The 20,896-nt window shown below is 51.1% G+C and overlaps 1 protein-coding gene across 1 annotated transcript in view; it reads right to left on the minus strand.

Moving 5' to 3' along the window:
* Positions 1-20,896, minus strand: part of col12a1b (collagen, type XII, alpha 1b) — a 106,938-nt gene that overhangs the window by 10,688 nt on the left and 75,354 nt on the right. The window contains 16 exon segments of the mRNA XM_056428878.1: positions 1,844-1,897; positions 2,046-2,141; positions 2,300-2,353; positions 3,317-3,403; positions 4,376-4,453; positions 4,565-4,723; positions 5,604-5,713; positions 5,986-6,128; positions 9,925-10,063; positions 10,387-10,425; positions 11,196-11,360; positions 12,382-12,525; positions 14,447-14,540; positions 15,011-15,150; positions 16,549-16,623; positions 20,108-20,260. Coding sequence (XP_056284853.1) covers positions 1,844-1,897; positions 2,046-2,141; positions 2,300-2,353; positions 3,317-3,403; positions 4,376-4,453; positions 4,565-4,723; positions 5,604-5,713; positions 5,986-6,128; positions 9,925-10,063; positions 10,387-10,425; positions 11,196-11,360; positions 12,382-12,525; positions 14,447-14,540; positions 15,011-15,150; positions 16,549-16,623; positions 20,108-20,260 — 1,730 coding nt within the window.

Genomic DNA, 20,896 nt, shown 5'->3' on the forward strand with positions numbered 1-20,896 from the left:
TCCTCTTTTATGGAACCAGCTTCCAATTTCAGTCCGGGAGGCAGACACAGTCACCTCGTTTAAGAGTAGACTTAAGACCTTCCTCTTTGACAGAGCTTATAGTTAGGGCTGAATCAGGTTCACCTGGTCCAGCCCCTTGATATGCTGCTATAGGCTTATAGCTGCCGGGGACGTTTTAGGATGCACTGAGTACCTATCTCCTCTTTTTCTCTCCTTAAGGATGAATTTTCATCTCTCAATCACACGTTACTAACTCTGCTTTCTCCCGGAAGTCCTTTTGACTTTCGTCTCATGGGGTCATCGGACCCTATGAGACGGCATAGATCCTATCTGCCTGATGGATCGTCTGGGTCGTGGAATTCCTGCTCATGACTACGCCACTGTCCTGTTGAGACTCCGCCCTCTCCTCCTCCCCACCGCCATCTGCCTGATGGATCGTGGAGGTCTCCATCGTGGAATATGCCTACTATGAACTATTCATACACTCTGTCATATTCATTGAATGTATTTTAACTCTAAATCTGTCCTTCTGTACACATTACATCTATTGCATCTGTCCATCCTAGGAGAGGGATCCTCCTCTGTTGCTCTCCTGCAGGTTTCTTCCCTTTTTTTGCCCCTGAAGGGTTATTTGGGAGTTTTTCCTGGTCCGATGTGAGGTTTTGGGGCAGGGATGTCTATGTGTACAGATTGTAAAGCACTCCGAGACAAATTTGTAATTTGTGAAATTGGGCTATACAAATAAACTGAATTGAATTGAATTGAACCGGGTCTCTGTGGTCACACAGCCAACCCGGTTTGTTATATATATATATATTTATATAAATAAATATACATATGTATTTATAGAAATATATATATATACATATATATTCATATACAGGACTGTCTCAGAAAATTAGAATATTGTGATAAAGTTCTTTATTTTCTGTAATGCAATTAAAAAAACAAAAATGTCATGCATTCTGGATTCATTACAAATCAACTGAAATATTGCAAGCCTTTTATTCTTTTAATATTGCTGATTATGGCTTACAGCTTAAGAAAACTCTAAAATCCTATCTCATAAAATTTTAATATTTCCTCAGACCAAGTAAAAAAAAAGATTTATAACAGCTGAGTGTTTGTCAAGGCTCAGGAAACCCTTGCAGGTGTTTCGAGTTAATTAGACAATTCAAGTGATTTGTTTAATACCCTACTAGTATACTTTTCATGATATTCTAATATTTAGAGATAGGATATTTGAGTTTTCTTAAGCTGTAAGCCATAATCAGCAATATTAAAAGAATAAAAGGCTTGCAATATTTCAGTTGATTTGTAATGAATCCAGAATGCATGACATTTTTGTTTTTTTAATTGCATTACAGAAAATAAAGAACTTCATCACAATATTCTAATTTTCTGAGACAGTCCTGTATGTATATATATATATATAGATAAAAATATATTTATTTATTTATATAATAATAATAAAAATGTACATAAATATATATGTGTTTATGTATATAAATAAATATTTATATAAATATATATATATATTTATATACACATTTATATCTATATTTCTTTATATATATAAATATATATAAAGCAATGTATACATTTAAATATATATATATATATTTCTTTATATATATTTCTATATATATATATAAAATGGTCCTTGACACATAGTGAAGAGCATTTGGTTCATTACATTTTTACATATTATATTAACTCCGCCTCTTAAAACTCTGATGCTCCAGAGAAGAAGACCTGTATTAAGAGGAGGAGCTTCAGCTGGAGAGGGAGGAGTCTCTCAGAGGCTCCAGGAAGTCAGATATTTATGAAGAAGGGAGCTCACCTTGTGTCCTGGTAAACCAGAACCACCGGATTCTCCCTTCGGCCCGGGGCGACCCTGAAGAACCGGAGAGAAGACCAGAGAACATGTCATGTCATGTTCCGTGTTCCACGTTCCGTGCTAACTGCTGCTAGCACTCGTAGCTGAGTGTGTGAGTGTGTGTGTGTGTGTGTGTGTGTGTGAGTGTGTGTGTGTTCAGACTTACAGCTTCCCCTGGGATGGACAGGCCGCTGGGCCCCTGAGGGCCCGGCAGGCCCATGGGCCCCGGCGGTCCGTTGTCCCCACGTGGTCCCAGCGGCCCCTGTTGAGACAAAGCCACATGGGGGTCACGTGTGAAAGCGCTTTGAGTCCTAGACCTCGACAGCCCCCCATGCCTCTGGAAGTGGGATCAGATGCCTTCGCTGCCTTCAAAGCACTCGTACTTTAGACACTCGTGTTTTCTCACAGCTGGCTACTCACCACAGGGCCGGGCTCTCCTCTTTCACCTCGGGGACCTTTGCTGCCGGGGCCGCCCTGAGGAGGAGGAGCACAAGAGTCACGTGAGCACAACGATCACATTAGCACATCAGTCACGTTAGCACATCAGTCACATTAGCACAAGAGTCACGTTAACACATCAGTCACGTGAGCACAACGATCACATTAGCACATCAGTCACGTTAGCACATCAGTCACATTAGCACGTTAGCACATCAGTCACGTTAGCACAACAGTCACGTTAGCAAAAGAGTCACGTTAGCGCATCAGTCACGTTAGCACATCAGTCACGTTAGCACATCAGTCACATTAGCACAAGAGTCACGTTAACACATCAGTCACGTTAGCACAAGAGTCACGTTAGCGCATCAGTCACGTTAGCACATCAGTCACGTTAGCACAACAGTCACGTTAGCACAAGAGTCACGTTAGCGCATCAGTCACGTTAGCACATCAGTCACGTTAGCACAACAGTCACGTTAGCACAACAGTTAACTTAGCACAAAAGTCACGTTAGCACAACAGTCACGTTAGCACAACAGTTAACTTAGCACATCAGTCACGTTAGCACAACGACCTCCAAGTCTGAGGCCTCGATGGTGTTCCCTGAGCAGCTCATTAGCCTCATCTTCATGCGCTCACGGTTCTTCTTGAAAAGTCAAGATATGAAAATGATATATGCAAAAGACTTGACCATATGTATCAGGGGTCACAGGGGTCACAGAGGTCACAGGGGTCACACTGCACCAGTTTAACTTTTCAGTGACATTTTACGAGGCTCTAGACTGAGGTTCCTGAGGTTCTAGAGGTTCCTGAGGTTCTAGAGGTTCTAGAGGCTACCGAGGTTCCTGTTGTTGGTCGTCTCTCACCAGCAGCGTGTCATTCTGTCTCTCCGTGTCGCGTTAGCACTTCTCGGCTCTCCGTCTCGCTCTGCAGCGCGAGACGGAGGGAGCAACAAAAAAGTCACTTCCCCCCCCCCCCAGGACTCGGGGCTCTTACCACCGGCCCCTGAGGCCCCGGCGGCCCCGTGCCCGCCGACGTGCAGCTGCAGGAGTTGGGGAGAGACGGACACTTCAGCTCGTCTCTCTGGAGGAAGAGGACGAGGAAGAGGGATTTAAAGTTAAGTTGATGTATACGTTCAGGTCGAGTTCAGGTTAAGTTAATGTTGAGTTCAGGTTAAGTTCAGGTTGAGTTCAGGTCGAGTTCAGGTTAAGTTAATGTTGAGTTCATGTTGAGTTCAGGTTAAGTTAATGTTGAGTTCAGGTGGAGTTCAGGTCGAGTTCAGGTTAAGTTAATGTTGAGTTCAGGTTAAGTTCAGGTTGAGTTCAGGTCGAGTTCAGGTTAAGTTAATGTTGAGTTCATGTTGAGTTCAGGTTAAGTTAATGTTGAGTTCAGGTTAAGTTCATGTTGAGTTCAGGTTAAGTTAATGTTGAGTTCAGGTCGAGTTCAGGTTAAGTTAATGTTAAGTTCATGTTGAGTTCAGGTTAAGTTCATGTTGAGTTCAGGTTAAGTTCAGGTTGAGTTCAGGTCGAGTTCAGGTTAAGTTAATGTTGAGTTAATGTTGAGTTCAGGTTAAGTTAATGTTGAGTTCAGGTTAAGTTCAGGTGGAGTTCAGGTTGAGTTCAGGTTAAGTACAGGTTGAGTTTGGGTTAAGTTCATGTTGAGTTCAGGTTAAGTTAATGTTGAGTTCAGGTCGAGTTCAGGTTAAGTTAATGTTAAGTTAATGTTGAGTTCAGGTTAAGTTAATGTTGAGTTCAGGTTAAGTTCAGGTTGAGTTCAGGTTAAGTGCAGGTTGAGTTTGGGTTAAGTTCAGGTTAAGTTCAGGTTAAGTTAATGTTAAGTTAATGTTGAGTTCATGTTGAGTTCAGGTTGAGTTCGGGTTGAGTTCGGATTAAGTTCAGGTTGAGTTCAGGTTGAGTTCGGGTTGAGTTCGGGTTAAGTTCAGGTTGAGTTCAGGTTGAGTTCAGGTTGAGTTCGGGTTAAGTTCAGGTTGAGTTCGGGTTAAGTTCAGGTTGAGTTCTGGTTGAGTTGGGGTTAAGTTCGGGTTCAGCCCCTCACCATGGAGGGCAGGTCACAGCAGCGGTCCCTGCTGGTCCAGCCCAGACTGCACACGATGTCGAACATCTGGAGCTGGAACTGTGGAGGAGAAGAGAAGGAGAATCATGAGGCTCTGAATACAGTCACTGTGTGTGTGTGTGTGTCCTCCTCCTCCTCCTCCTCCTCCTCCTCCTCCTCCTCCTCACTCACAGTAGCTGATCCTCCTCTGGACCCGGTGTTCTTGGACATCTTCCCCAGGACCTGGTACCCGTCGTTGGACGTTCCTCCGGCCTCCTGGATCTCCTCCTCGGCCTCCTCCTGGCAGTCGATGTTGAGTTTGACGGAGGTGGGCGAGACCAGGATGTGGAGCTGTGGAGGGGGGGGGCGAGAGAAAAAGAGAGAGAGAGGGAGAGAGAGAGAGAGAGAGACAGAGAGAGAGAGAGAGAGAGAGAAGGATCATTATCCTCTATGTCCAGGTCTCTTGGTTTCATTGAGTCATGGCGTCTGTTTATTGAAGGAGAGCTCCTCCTCCTCCTCCTCCTCCTCCTCCTCCTCCTCCTCCTCCTCCTGCTGCTGCTGCTGCTGCTGCTCCTCCTCCTCCTCCTCTCTCTCTATCCTCCTCCTCCTCAGTGCTCTTCATCCTGGCCGGAGGCAGAGGGCCTGAAAGCTGATCTCCACCAGCTGAGTGCTATACGGTGACCTCTGACCTCTGACCTCTGGCTGGAGGGCAGGAGGTCATGGAAGAATTCCACCCTCAAGGAATCTTTTCTGCTTCCTCTCCTCCTTTTCTCTTCTCCTCTTCTCCTCTTCTCTAGAGAGGGTCTCTAGAGCTCCTCCACCTGGGGGTCTCTGAGCTCCTCCACCTGGGGGTCTCTAGAGCTCCTCCACCTGGGGGTCTCTGAGCTCCTCCACCTGGGGGTCTCTGAGCTCCTCCACCTGGGGGTCTCTGAGCTCCTCCACCTGGGGGTCTCTGGAGCTCCTCCACCTGGGGGTCTCTGGAGCTCCTCCACCTGGGGGTCTCTAGAGCTCCTCCACCTGGGTGTCTCTGAGCTCCTCCACCTGGGGGTCTCTGAGCTCCTCCACCTGGGGGTCTCTAGAGCTCCTCCACCTGGGGGTCTCTGGAGCTCCTCCACCTGGGGGTCCTCAGGGCGTTGAACCCACGCCGCTTGGTCCACGGCCAGATGGCAAAGTCGTGGGCATTAAAGACGGACTTCAGGTCCAGGACCTGGACCTGGTTCTGCGTGCTCACCTTGTGGAAGCTCCCGTGGAAGACCCTCTTCACGCGCTCGCTGCCGAACGTCACCCTCTGGACCTCGCCGCGCACGTCTCTGTTGTAGAAGGACAGCGTCTGGCTGGAGGCTGAGGGAGAGGTCAAGAGGGACTTATGCACAGAGGGGGGTCAAGAGGTCACGAGGGCCTTATGCACAGAGGGGGGTCTGAAGTGTAAACAAGGGGTCTTGGAGCTAGTTAGCTTAGCACAAATACTGGACACAGGGGACCAAATTCCTCGCTGTGGAGGATCTGGTCCCCTGGAGGACTGGAGGGGCCCGACCCAGCAGAGAGTCCGGCTGCCAGAGTCTGGTCACGCACGCACACACACACACACACACACACACACACGGGGGACTCACGGTCCAGGGTGACCCCGGCCTCAGGCTGGTGGTCTTTGTTGGACACCTGCCAGACGTCGAAGGCCTCGGCCGGCGAGTCGGGCAGCAGGCGGATCATCAGGATGATGGTGAAGGAGTGAGGAAGACCATCAGGGTGGAGCTCGCTGTCACAGTACACACAGTACACACAGTACTCACTCACAGTACACACAGTACTTATCTACCAATACTTTTACTTCAAGTTCTTTAAGAAGCAGAGATATACATATATCTATACAGATATGTATGTATATATATTCATATTTCTATTTCATCCTTCCTGACCGCCAGAGGCGGTGCTTAGCACTGGATATCTTCCGTCTTGCGCATAGCAGGTCGAGTATTAATAACAACAAAGTCACCCGTGACCTCGGATGACCCGCCCACCGGGTATAAGTTCCGGTGTCATCCCGAGATCAGTTCTTTTTCATCTTCTCGCAAGCAGGCATCAGCTAAGGCTGAAGTTTAACTGAAGCTCGTCGCGGGGAGCTTTGTGACCAAATGGTCGGAGTTGCGATCCGTCGCCCTCCAGAGGCTGCGACGAGCTCTCCTCCTCGGAGGAGGACGTTGCGTTCTCACGGCGGTCCGTCGAGGCGGACCGGAGAACGCACCAGTCTTTTCGGTCTTCACCAGAGCGCCTTCACCGCCAAGCTTCAATCGAGTGAGATGGAATACAATTGTTGCCTATGACGGCATATCCCACAGGAGCAGAGCTCTCGTTCCTGCTAACTGTGTGCTAACGGGAGCGCGTCCGCTCGGTGCTGCTACACCGGCGCGACCGGCTCTCTGTAGCGATTGAGATAGCGTGTGTGTTGACTTTGGTAGCATTGCCGCCGTGCATAGCTAGCAGAGTGTGTCCACTCAGGCTAACGGAGCCTACGCTAAATCCGACAGCTACCTCCTGTTCCACAGGACCTCGGCCCAAGTAGCGGAGCGCTCTCGCTCAGGCTACTGCTGGGCGATTACAGCGCTAACGCAGGACCGTGTCCACACCCCGCAGACTCGGGGGCGCCACGTCTTGACTTTCTCAGGCTGAGCACAGCAGACATCCTTCGTGTGGTCTCCAGAGGAGATCGGCTCATGTCTGTCGACTTAAGGGAGGCCTTTTGTCAGGCTCCTAGAATGCTTCACAGACGGTTGCTCTGTTATGCTTTCCAAAGCCGTTATTCCCAGGCTTCTTCCATGTGGACTTCCCCAGGAGTTTCTACAAAAGGGCATTACTGCCGCCCTGCAATCACCAGGGCGTGAGGAAACTGCCATCCTGGACGATCTGGCTATGTGCGCCATACCCATTTAGGGCCACACAGTGCATTACTTGCACTCTCTCACGCCGCCGGTTGGGCCTTCGTGAACAAACAACTGTCTGAGCCATTCTCAGAGCATAACCTTTATTGGTGTAGCTCTAGATGCAGCCACTAAGTGGGCCTGGCCGTCACTCAGACAGGTGGACAGCATCCTCTGCAGCCTTCCCCTCTCTGAGGGGGCAGATGGCTGTCTTTTATCCTCTTCTTGCCTATCGGGTAAATTGACAGCTGCATCAGCTGTCTTACACTCTTTCTCACGCTGCCCGGTTGGGCCTTCGTGAACATAAAGAGTTTTCTGAGCCATTCTCGGAGCATAACCTTCGTTGGTATAGCTCTAGAGGCAGCCACTAAGTGGGCCTGCCCGTCACTCAAGCAGGTAGGTACTCTGAGGGGGCAGGCAGTGGTCTTTTATCCCTTTTTTCCTTGCCTATCGGGCAAATGCTTGGGCTGCTGTCGCGGCGCCCTTCGCATGGAGGGCCTAACAGCCTTCGCCAGGGGCCACAGGCACAAGATGGGGGTCACAGTGGTGCCTCGGCTCTATCCCGTGAGGGTGAGAGCATACCCGTCAGAGGGTATCCCCAGGAGGGGTCCGCCCCACCGGAGGTCGCCACAGCAGACTCCGCCTCTCAAGTGGGCGCAGTCTGGCGGTACAGGACTTCCAGAGGAGTCTATTCGCGACACTTGGGTCTGGAGCCACAGGCCATGCACCTAGCGCTCAAACAGTTCCTGCCATACTTGGGAGGGAATATGTACTTGTTGGGCGAGACATCGCCTCAACCACGTGTTGGCTTGAACCTCCAGGGGCCTCTAGGGCTGCAGAGCTGCTACGGAGCTCCCGTGCCCTTCTGACTTTTCTTACTCCGGTAACCCTTCACCTGACCAATTGTCGGGCGAGGTAGCGACCAGGAGAACGGAACCAGAGCGTTCCCCACATTTCCGCTGATCTTGCCAACTACTCGGGGTCTTCAACAGGGCCACCGAATTTTGCTGGTGGCCCCCTTGCGTCCAGCCAGGACTTGGTTCCCCTGGCTGCACAGACTTCGCTGTGAGACGCCACGGTGCCTCGCTGACATGCGGGACCCCTAGCACAGCTAGATGGTGGGACCTGCCATCCCGATCCCGGCCGTGCCCAACAAAGGGCTTGGCCGCAGGAGAGCAGAAGCAGCTGAACAGAATCAGTCCAAAGGACTATTCTAAGCGCCAGAGTGCCATCCGTCTACGAGACGTGCAGACCGAAGCCGCTTCCCGACCGGCGGACGGAGGGACCCAGTACGGTGCCTCGTGCCTACGGTACTCACGCCTCCGTCATCCCTTCTAGTTAAGGGCATGTCTGCCTCTATCCTGAGGGCCTACATAGCTGCCATTTCAGGGCAGCATGCTAAAGCCGACAATGATGCGGAACAGCCACAAGCTGGTGTCCCTCTTCATAAGGAGGGCCTCAGTGACTATCCCCTGAGCCCCCCCCCCCGAGGGCTCCTCCCGGGGACTTGCCCGTGGTACTGGACACCCTATGCTCGCCTCCCTTGGCAGAGGCAGAGCTGTGGTTGCTGTCGGCAAAGACCTTTCATCCTTGCCATAACTGCGGCAGAGCAAGTAGGCAAGCTACACGCCCTGTCGGTCAATGAGCCTTGTCTGAGGGGAACTCAGAGGGCTCGGGTGTCACACTGCGGCCTAAAGCAGTGGCTTCCCCCAAAGGTGCTGGCACGCTCGGGTCTCAACCAGCCTGTCCAGCCTGCACAGCTTGACCACCATAACTAGTCAGTTAGGGTGGATCTAAGAAGGGCTATGCCACTGCAGAACAGTGCCTGTTCCACTAGATAGTGGAGGCCACTGCCTGTGCATAGGTGGTGAACGTCCGTGCTCTGCCATCCAGAGCAGGGTGTTGCTCTACCAACAGCGTTCCCACATCACGGGCGACCCGGAGAGGTATGCCCGTAGGGAATATAGGTGCATATGTATGCAACAGCCTCAGGGGCATCGTTGCGCACATTCACCAGAGACTACAGAGTGAACGGGAACACCCTCCATGCATTGCAGGTGGTCCAGATCCTCTGCTTGAGTCATATGAGGTGGTTTCCTTGGGATTCCTCGTGACTCTGTTGATATAAGTCATCCAGTGCTAAGCACCGCCTCTGGCGGTCAGGAAGGATGAAATAGAACGCAAGTTACGTATGTAACTATGGTTCTATGAATCCTGGATGACCGCCAGAGTTCTTAGTCACTCGGAATCTCGTGAGTTCGCGAGAAGATTCCGTAGACCTGATCTCGGGATGACACCGGAACTTATACCCGGTGGGCGGGTCATCCGAGGTCACGGGTGACTTTGTTGTTATTAATACTCGACCTGCTATGCGCAAGACGGAAGATATCCAGTGCTAAGCACCGCCTCTGGCGGTCATCCAGGATTCATAGAACCATAGTTACATACGTAACTTGCGATATATACACACATATATATATATAATATATATTTACATTATATATAATATATTTATATTATAATATATATTATAAATATATACAATATAAAATATATTATAATATCATATATATCTATATATATACAATATAAGAGAGAGAGCAGTAAGAGCAGTGGGGGAGGAGCCTGATGACTCACGCGGTGGGCTGGGTGAGGAAGGCGTCCCGGTGCAGCCGGTAGGCCGGGAAGCTGTTGAAGGAGCCCGGCTCCATGGACACGCCCCTCAGGGACCCGAAGGTCCGCTCCGTCAGGTTGAAGGCCTCCAGCATCCGGAAGCCTGACACACAGGGGGGAGGGGGCAGGGGTCAGAGGTCGGGAGAGGTCAGAGGTCGGGAGGGGTCAGAGGTCGGGAGAGGTCAGAGGGTCAGAGGTCGGAAGGGGTCAGAGGTCGGGAGAGGTCAGAGGGTCAGAGGTCGGGAGGGGGCAGAGGTCGGAAGGGGTCAGAGGTCGGGAGAGGTCAGAGGGTCAGAGGTCGGGAGGGGTCAGAGGTCAGGAGGGGTCAGAGGTCAGGAGGGGTCAGAGGTCAGGAGGGGTCAGAGGTCGGGAGAGGTCAGAGGTCGGGAGGGGTTGGTGGACCGGACCGCAGCGTCCTGCACTCACCTGGGGAGGTGAATCCATTCAGGTAGATCAGAGGACATGCTGGAGGAGGAGAAGAGAACAGGGTCAGAACCCAACAGGACCCAGAGGAGCCGGTCCAGCCCCAACAGAAACCAGAGGAGCCGGTCCAGCCCCAACAGGACCCAGAGGAGCCGGTCCAGCCCCAACAAAACCCTGAGGAGCCGGTCCAGCCCCAACAGAACCCAGAGGAGCCGGTCCAGCCCCAACAGAACCCAGAGGAGCCGGTCCAGCCCCAACAGGACCCAGAGGAGCCGGTCCAGCCCCAACAAAACCCTGAGGAGCCGGTCCAGCCCCAACAGAACCCAGAGGAGCCGGTCCAGCCCCAACAGAACCCTGAGGAGCCGGTCCAGCCCCAACAGGACCCAGAGGAGCCGGTCCAGCCCCAACAGAACCCTGAGGAGCCGGTCCAGCCCCAACAGAACCCAGAGGAGCCGGTCCAGCCCCAACAGAACCCTGAGGAGCCGGTCCAGCCCCAACAGGACCCAGAGGAGCCGGTCCAGCCCCAACAGAACCCTGAGGAGCCGGTCCAGCCCCAACAGAACCCAGAGGAGCCGGTCCAGCCCCAACAGAACCCTGAGGAGCCGGTCCAGCCCCAACAGGACCCAGAGGAGCCGGTCCAGCCCCAACAGAACCCTGAGGAGCCGGTCCAGCCCCAACAGGACCCAGAGGAGCCGGTCCAGCCCCAACAGAACCCTGAGGAGCCGGTCCAGCCCCAACAGAACCCAGAGGAGCCGGTCCAGCCCCAACAGGACCCAGAGGAGCCGGTCCAGCCCAACAGAACCGTGACTCACAGGAGGTGGCGGTCTCGCAGATGAAGGTCACCAGGTTCTCCCTGATGGTGTCCAGGGCGTCGAAGTCGTCCACCACGAACACGTGGCGCTCGCTCGGCTTGCTGCCGATCTCCTGCAGCTCCACGAAGTCCACGTCCGCCACGCCGATGGAGAACACGCTGTAGCCTGGAGGAGGGGGAGGAGGAGGAGGAGGAGGAGGAGGAGGATGAGGAGGATGAGGAGGAGGGGGGGAGGAGCAGGAGGAGGAGCAGGAGGAGGAGGATGAGGAGGAGGGGGAGGAGGAGGAGCAGGAGGAGGAGCAGGAGGAGGAGGATGAGGAGGAGGATGAGGATGAGGAGGAGGGGGGGAGGAGCAGGAGGAGGAGCAGGAGGAGGAGGATGAGGAGGAGCAGGAGGAGGAGCAGGAGGAGGATGAGGATGAGGAGGAGGGGGGGAGGAGCAGGAGGAGGAGGAGCAGGAGGAGGAGCAGGAGGAGGTTGAGGATGAGGATGAGGGGGGGAGGAGGAGGAGCAGGAGGAGGAGGAGGAGCAGGAGGAGGAGCAGGAGGAGGAGGATGAGGATGAGGAGGAGGGGGGAGGAGGAGCAGGAGGAGGAGGAGCATTAAGGGTCCAGATGACGAATACAGTGGTGGATAGTAATCACGGGGCTTAGAGGGGCGGGGCTTATCTCCATGGAAACAGTTATCATATATATATGAATGGATATATATATATATACGTATATATATATATATATATGAATGTATATATATATATAATCACAGGTTTCTGTGGATTAATCATGATTAATCACATATATACATTTACAGGCTCTCAAGACAGGCAAGAGCTCCGAGAAGAGTTGTATATGAATGTATATATATATATGAATGTATATATATATGAATGTATATATATATATGAATGTATATATATCTATATACATATATATATGAATGTATATATATATGAATGTATATATATATATGAATGTATATATATACGTATATATATATGAATGTCTTTATATATATATATTTGAATAGAAACATTTCAACTTGGAATTCGCATCTATCGCCTCTGGGGGTCCAGGCCTCTGGGGGTCCAGGCCTCTGGGGGTCCAGGCCTCTGGGGGTCCAGACCCTCTTGGAGTCCTGACCCTCTGGGGGTCCAGGCCTCTGGGGGTCCAGGCCTCTGGCCTCTGCTCACCTGCGTGCTGCAGCTTGGCGGCCTTGGTCTTGACCTCGTCCTGCGAGCGCCCGTCGGTGATGGTCACCACGACCTTGGGGACGTTCCTCCTCATGCCGCTCTCCAGGGAGAAGGCCTGCTCGAAGGTGTGCTTCAGGGCCACGCCTGCTCAAGGGCCAGGGCAGTCAGAGGGGAACCGGCTCACAGACACACGGCTCACAGACACAGGCTCACAGACACCGGCTCACAGACACACGGCTCACAGACACACGGCTCACAGACACACGGCTCACAGACACAGGCTCACAGACACAGACACACGGCTCACAGACACACGGCTCACAGACACAGGCTCACAGACTCACAGACACAGACACACGGCTCACAGACACATGGCTCACAGACACAGGCTCACAGACACACGGCTCACAGACACACGGCTCACAGACACACGGCTCACAGACACAGGCTCACAGACACCGGCTCACAGACACACGGCTCACAGACACACGGCTCACAGACACAGGCTCACAGACACACGGCTCAGACACACGGCTCACAGACACAGGCTCACAGACACACGGCTCACAGACACAGGCTCACAGACACACGGCTCAGACACACGGCTCACAGACACAGGCTCACAGACACAGGCTCACAGACACACGGCTCACAGACACACGGCTCACATACACACGGCTCACATACACACGGCTCACAGACACAGGCTCACAGTCACAGACACACGGCTCACAGACACACGGCTCACAGACACACGGCTCACAGACACCAGCTCACATACACACGGCTCACAGACACACGGCTCACAGACACACGGCTGACAGACACACGGCTGACAGACACAGGCTCACAGACACAGAGCTCACAGACACACGGCTCACAGACACATGGCTCACAGACACAGAGCTCACAGACACATGGCTCACAGACACACGGCTCACAGACACCAGCTCACAGACACACGGCTCACGGCTCACAGACACAGGCTCACAGACACAGGCTCACAGACACCAGCTCACAGACACACGGCTCACGGCTCACAGACACAGGCTCAAAGACACACGGCTCACAGACACAGACACAGGCTCACAGACACACGGCTCACAGACACACGGCTCACAGACACAGGCTCACAGACACACGGCTCACAGACACACAGCTCACAGACACACGGCTCACAGACACACGGCTCACAGACACCAGCTCACAGACACATGGCTCACAGACACACGGCTCACAGACACACGGCTCACAGACACAGGCTCACAGACACACGGCTCACAGACACCGGCTCACAGACACCGGCTCACAGACACACGGCTCACAGACACACGGCTCACAGACACACGGCTCACAGACACAGGCTCACAGACACACGGCTCACAGACACACGGCTCACAGACACACGGCTCACAGACACACGGCTCACAGACACAGGCTCACAGACACAGGCTCACAGACACACGGCTCACAGACACACGGCTCACAGACACAGGCTCACAGACACACGGCTCACAGACACACGGCTCAGACACACGGCTCAGACACACGGCTCACAGACACACGGCTCACAGACACAGGCTCACAGACACACGGCTCACAGACACACGGCTCACAGACACAGGCTCACAGACACAGGCTCACAGACACACGGCTCACAGACACACGGCTCACAGACACAGGCTCACAGACACACGGCTCACAGACACAGGCTCACAGACACACGGCTCACAGACACAGGCTCACAGACACAGGCTCACAGACACACGGCTCACAGACACCAGCTCACATACACACGGCTCACATCCACACGGCTCACAGACACAGGCTCACAGACACACGGCTCACAGACACAGGCTCACAGACACAGAGCTCACAGACACACGGCTCACAGACACATGGCTCACAGACACAGACACAGGCTCACAGACACACGGCTCACAGACACCAGCTCACAGACACAAGCTCACAGACACAGGCTCACAGACACCAGCTCACAGACACACGGCTCACGGCTCACAGACACAGGCTCAAAGACACCGGCCCACTGACACAGGTTTCTCACAGACACTGGTCAGGCCGACATGGCTCACAGATACACGGCTCACAGACACGCTCACAGACACGTCGCCTCGCTGCACTGGCTGCACGAAGGACACCTGGGGGGAGGTCACACAGAGGTCACACAGAGAGGTCACAGGGAGGTCACAGGGAGGTCACACAGAGAGGTCACACAGAGGTCACATATAGGTCATACAGAGAGGTCACAGGGAGGTCACAAAGAGAGGTCACAGGGAGGTCACACAGAGGTCACACAGAGAGGTCACAGGGAGGTCACACAGAGGTCACATATAGGTCATACAGAGGTCACAGGGAGGTCACACAGAGGTCACATATAGGTCATACAGAGAGGTCACAGGGAGGTCACAAAGAGAGGTCACAGGGAGGTCACACAGAGGTCACATATAGGTCACACAGAGAGGTCACAGGGAGGTCACAGAGAGGTCACATATAGGTCACAGAGAGGTTACATGGAGGTCATGTATAGGTCACATAGAGGTCACATATAGGTCACATGACAGAGGTCACACAGAGGTCACATGACAGGTGAGCCTGTGAATAAACCCACCTGCATCCCAGAGGGTCCGACCACGTCGAAGGCGGCGATCATGTCGGCGACGAAGTGAACGACCTTGGTGAAGCTGTCCTCGCCGATGCTCCACGAGCCGTCGATGAGGAACACCACGTCGGCTTTGGCTCCTTTGCAGACTGGAGGGGGGGAGGAGGAGGAGGAAGAGGAGGAGGAGGAGGAGGAAGAGGAGAAAGAGGAAGAGGAGAAGGAGCATTAACAACGACAAATACAGTGGTTGATAGTGACCCCATGTGACTCCATGTGACCCCATGTGACTCCATGTGACCCCATGTGACTCCATGTGGCCCCATGTGACTCCATGTGGCCCCATGTGACCCCATGTGACTCCATGTGACTCCATGTGGCCCCATGTGACCCCATGTGACTCCATGTGACCTCATGTGAGCCCATGTGACCCCATGTGACTCCATGTGACTCCATGTGACCCCATGTGACTCCATGTGACCTCATGTGACCCCATGTGACCCCATGTGACTCCATGTGACTCCATGTGACCCCATGTGACTCCATGTGGCCCCATGTGACTCCATGTGACCCCATGTGACTCCATGTGACCTCATGTGACCCCATGTGACCCATGTGACTCCCATGTGACCCCATGTGACCCCATGTGACTCCATGTGACCCCATGTGACTCCATGTGACCCCATGTGACTCCATGTGACCCCATGTGACTCCATGTGACCTCATGTGACCCCATGTGACTCCATGTGGCCCCATGTGACCCCATGTGACTCCATGTGACTCCATGTGACCCCATGTGACCCCATGTGACTCCATGTGACCCCATGTGACTCCATGTGGCCCCATGTGACCCCATGTGACCCCATGTGACCTCATGTGACCTCATGTGGCCCCATGTGACCCCATGTGGCCCCATGTGACTCCATGTGACCCCATGTGACCCCATGTGACCCCATGTGACCCCATGTGACTCCATGTGACCCCATGTGACTCCATGTGACCCCATGTGACCCCATGTGACTCCATGTGACTCCATGTGACCCCATGTGACCCCATGTGACCTCATGTGACCCCATGTGACTCCATGTGACCCCATGTGACCCCATGTGACTCCATGTGACCCCATGTGACCCCATGTGACTCCATGTGACCCCATGTGACTCCATGTGACCCCATGTGACCCCATGTGACTCCATGTGACCCCATGTGACCCCATGTGACTCCATGTGACCCCATGTGACCCCATGTGACCCCATGTGACTCCATGTGACCCCATGTGACCCCATGTGACCCCATGTGACCCCATGTGACCCCATGTGACCCCATGTGACCCCATGTGACTCCATGTGACCCCATGTGACTCCATGTGACTCCATGTGACCCCATGTGACCCCATGTGACCCCATGTGACCCCATGTGACCCCATGTGACTCCATGTGACCCCATGTGACTCCATGTGACCCCATGTGACCCCATGGGGCCCCCGAAGCACGTTGCTGACAGGCGGCGGAATTAACAGCAAAGGCTTCTGGGTAATCGGAGACACTTACTTGCCCACGCCGGGGGGACGGTGGGGGGCGGGGACGGGGTCGGGGGCCGCGTCGGAACCGGAGTTGGCTTCACCACTAGGGGGGGGGGGGGGAGTTAATACAGGACGACACAGTAACCATGTCAGGGATGATGTCAGTGTTATGTGATGTCACGTGTTAAAGAGATGATGTCATTGCTATGCGATGTCACGTGTTGGAGCAGGGGTCCCCAAACTTATTCCTGAGAGGGCCACATAACGTTTCCCTTGTCTGCTGGAGGGCCAGCCGGGGGGGGGGGGGGGGGGGGGGAGAGTGTGCTCACCTGCTCTTTTAAAAACATGCTAAATCACATCGTGTTTAACGTACGGGTACTTTGTTCGTATCGCTACACCGTGCAGCGTGACAGCAGCAGATGTAGCGGGCTAACATTCAAGCTAACCTAACTTCCCAAACGCTGTGGACATCTGAACGCTGATTGGCCGAGACGCGACACGTCCCATCAAAGATGTTTTATTGCGAAGAGCACCACTCCACATTTTCTCCGCGTCTCACTGCAATCTCAACGGCAGCGGGCCAGGTGAACAAAATAATGAATCGGAACGCGTCTCTGGTATTGTTCAGGGGGCCGGTCCAAATGGGGAGGCGGGCCGGATTCGGCCCGCGGGCCGTAGTTTGGGGACCACTGTGTTGGAGAGATGATATCATTGCTATGTGATGTCACGTGTTAAAGAGATGATGTCATTGTTGTGTGATGTCACGTGTTAACGAGATGATGTCATTGTTATGTGATGTCACGTGTTGGAGAGATGATGTCATTGTTGTGTGATGTCACGTGTTGGAGAGATGATGTCATTGTTGTGTGATGTCACGTGTTGGAGAGATGATGTCATTGTTGTGTGATGTCACGTGTTAACGAGATGATGTCATTGTTATGTGATGTCACGTGTTGGAGAGATGATGTCATTGTTGTGTGATGTCACGTGTTGGAGAGATGATGTCATTGTTGTGTGATGTCACGTGTTAAAGAGATGATGTCATTGCTATGTGATGTCACGTGTTGGAGAGATGATGTCATTGTTGTGTGATGTCACGTGTTAACGAGATGATGTCATTGTTATGTGATGTCACGTGTTGGAGAGATGATGTCATTGTTGTGTGATGTCACGTGTTAAAGAGATGATGTCATTGCTATGTGATGTCACGTGTTGGAGAGATGATGTCATTGTTGTGTGATGTCACGTGTTCACGAGATGATGTCATTGTTATATGATGTCACGTGTTGGAGAGATGATGTCATTGTTATATGTCACGTGTTAACGAGATGATGTCATTGTTGTGTGATGTCACGTATTGGAGAGATGATGTCATTGCTATATGATGTCACGTGTTAATGAGATAATGTCATTGTTTTGTGATGTCACGTGTTGGAGAGATGATGTCATTGTTGTGTGATGTCACGTGTTGGAGAGATGATGTCATTGTTGTGTGATGTCACGTGTTGGAGAGATGATGTCATTGTTATGTGATGTCACGTGTTAAAGAGATGATGTCATTGTTATATGATGTCACGTGTTAACGAGATTATGTCATTGTTATATGTCACGTGTTAACGAGAGGATGTCATTGTTATATGATGTCACGTGTTAACGAGATGATGTCATTGTTATATGATGTCACGTGTTGGAGAGATGATGTCATTGTTATATGATGTCACGTGTTGGAGAGATGATGTCATTGTTATATGATGTCACGTGTTAATGAGATGATGTCATTGTTATGTGATGTCACGTGTTGGAGAGATGATGTCATTGTTATCTGATGTCACGTGTTAACGAGATGATGTCATTGTTATGTGATGTCACCTGTTGGAGAGATGTCATTGTTATGTGATGTCACGTATTGGAGAGATGATGTCATTGTTATGTGATGCCACATGTTGGAGAGATGATGTCATTGTTATGTGATGTCACGTGTTAACGAGATGATGTCATTGTTATGTGATGTCACATGTTGGAGAGATGATGTCATTGTTATATGATGTCACGTGTTAACGAGATGATGTCATTGTTATGTGATGTCACGTGTTGGAGAGATGATGTCATTGTTGTGTAATGTCACGTGTTGGAGAGATGATGTCATTGTTATGTGATGTCACGTGTTGGAGAGATGATGTCATTGTTATGTGATGTCACGTGTTAAAGAGATGATGTCATTGTTATATGATGTCACGTGTTAACGAGATGATGTCATTGTTATGTGATGTCACGTGTTGGAGAGATGTCAGTTATATGATGTCACGTGTTAACGAGATGATGTCATTGTTATGTGATGTCACGTGTTGGAGAGATGTCAGTTATATGATGTCACGTGTTAACGAGATGATGTCATTGTTATGTGATGTCACGTGTTGGAGAGATGATGTCATTGTTGTGTGATGTCACGTGTTGGAGAGATGATGTCATTGTTGTGTGATGTCACGTGTTGGAGAGATGATGTCATTGTTGTGTGATGTCACGTGTTAAAGAGATGATGTCATTGTTGTGTGATGTCACATGTTGGAGAGATGATGTCATTGTTGTGTGATGTCACGTGTTAACGAGATGATGTCATTGTTATGTGATGTCACGTGTTGGAGAGATGATGTCATTGTTATGTGATGTCACGTGTTAACGAGATGTCATTGTTATGTGATGTCACGTGTTGGAGAGATGATGTCATTGTTATGTGATGTCACGTGTTGGAGAGATGATGTCATTGTTATGTGATGTCACGTGTTAAAGAGATGATGTCATTGTTATATGATGTCACGTGTTAACGAGATGATGTCATTGTTATGTGATGTCACGTGTTGGAGAGATGTCAGTTATATGATGTCACGTGTTAACGAGATGATGTCATTGTTGTGTGATGTCACGTGTTGGAGAGATGATGTCATTGTTGTGTGATGTCACGTGTTAACGAGATGATGTCATTGTTATGTGATGTCACGTGTTGGAGAGATGATGTCATTGTTGTGTGATGTCACGTGTTGGAGAGATGATGTCATTGTTGTGTGATGTCACGTGTTGGAGAGATGATGTCATTGTTATGTGATGTCACGTGTTGGAGAGATGATGTCATTGTTATGTGATGTCACGTGTTGGAGAGATGATGTCATTGTTATATGATGTCACGTGTTAACGAGATTATGTCATTGTTATATGTCACATGTTAACGAGAGGATGTCATTGTTATATGATGTCACGTGTTAACGAGATGATGTCATTGTTATATGATGTCACGTGTTGGAGAGATGATGTCATTGTTATATGATGTCACGTGTTAATGAGATGATGTCATTGTTATGTGATGTCACGTGTTGGAGAGATGATGTCATTGTTGTGTGATGTCACGTGTTGGAGAGATGATGTCATTGTTGTGTGATGTCACGTGTTAAAGAGATGATGTCATTGTTGTGTGATGTCACGTGTTGGAGAGATGATGTCATTGTTGTGTACTGTCCCTTTAAGGCTGATGGTTCATAACCCAGTGATGACATCATGATGATGTGTGTCTATGGCCTCCATGGCGTGTGACTCACGCGTCCTCTCCGTGGCGCCGACCCCCGGGCCCTCCAGGTTGGGGGTCTGGACGAAGACGGTGGCGTTGTACAGGGCGTCCGGGGACAGCCCGTCGAAGCAGTACTGAGGAAGACCGGCGGGGATGGTGATCTCATGCTGACCCTGGCTGGAGGCTGCGGAGGAAGAGGAGCGTCATGTTACTCATCTCGCTCCAGGTAAACACCTTCATCAGAATATCCACCGGAGATCCTGCATCGAGGCGACGCTTCACTCCCTCTGGCTTTGAGATAATGTTTCTCTCAAACATTTACAATCTTTGAGTCATTTCCTGCAGGAGCTTCACATCCTGATGGACACATTGATGGACTAGCGCGGTGGGGGGGGGGGGGGGGCACCTACCCAACTGGACCAGGCGGATCAAAATGAGACTTTCAGCTAATTACTTTTATTTTACAGAATCATACGTTTCGATTTTTTAGATAAATTCTTGGATTTCTCATCACTCAAACATGCATATCTATATATATATATATATTAATATATATAAATATATATATTTGTTTATATATATTTATATATGTATATATATATGTGTGGAGATGTAAAGATGTTGTCTGTGTCTGCAGGTGTATTCAGATCCAAACTCTTCGAGCTCCTCCACGAGGACGTCCCTCATGTCGTCTGACTCTGCGTGAACACGCCGTCCTCCGGCAGAGCGCCGTGTTTGTTGCTCTGTTGCTAACGGAGGAACAATAATAAATACCAGAAAAATGCAAACGTAGATTCCGGGAAAGCTGGAGTGTTGACGC

The sequence above is a fragment of the Pseudoliparis swirei genome, chromosome 12, assembly GCF_029220125.1.
Source record: "Pseudoliparis swirei isolate HS2019 ecotype Mariana Trench chromosome 12, NWPU_hadal_v1, whole genome shotgun sequence".
NCBI classification, from domain to species: Eukaryota; Metazoa; Chordata; class Actinopteri; order Perciformes; family Liparidae; genus Pseudoliparis; species Pseudoliparis swirei.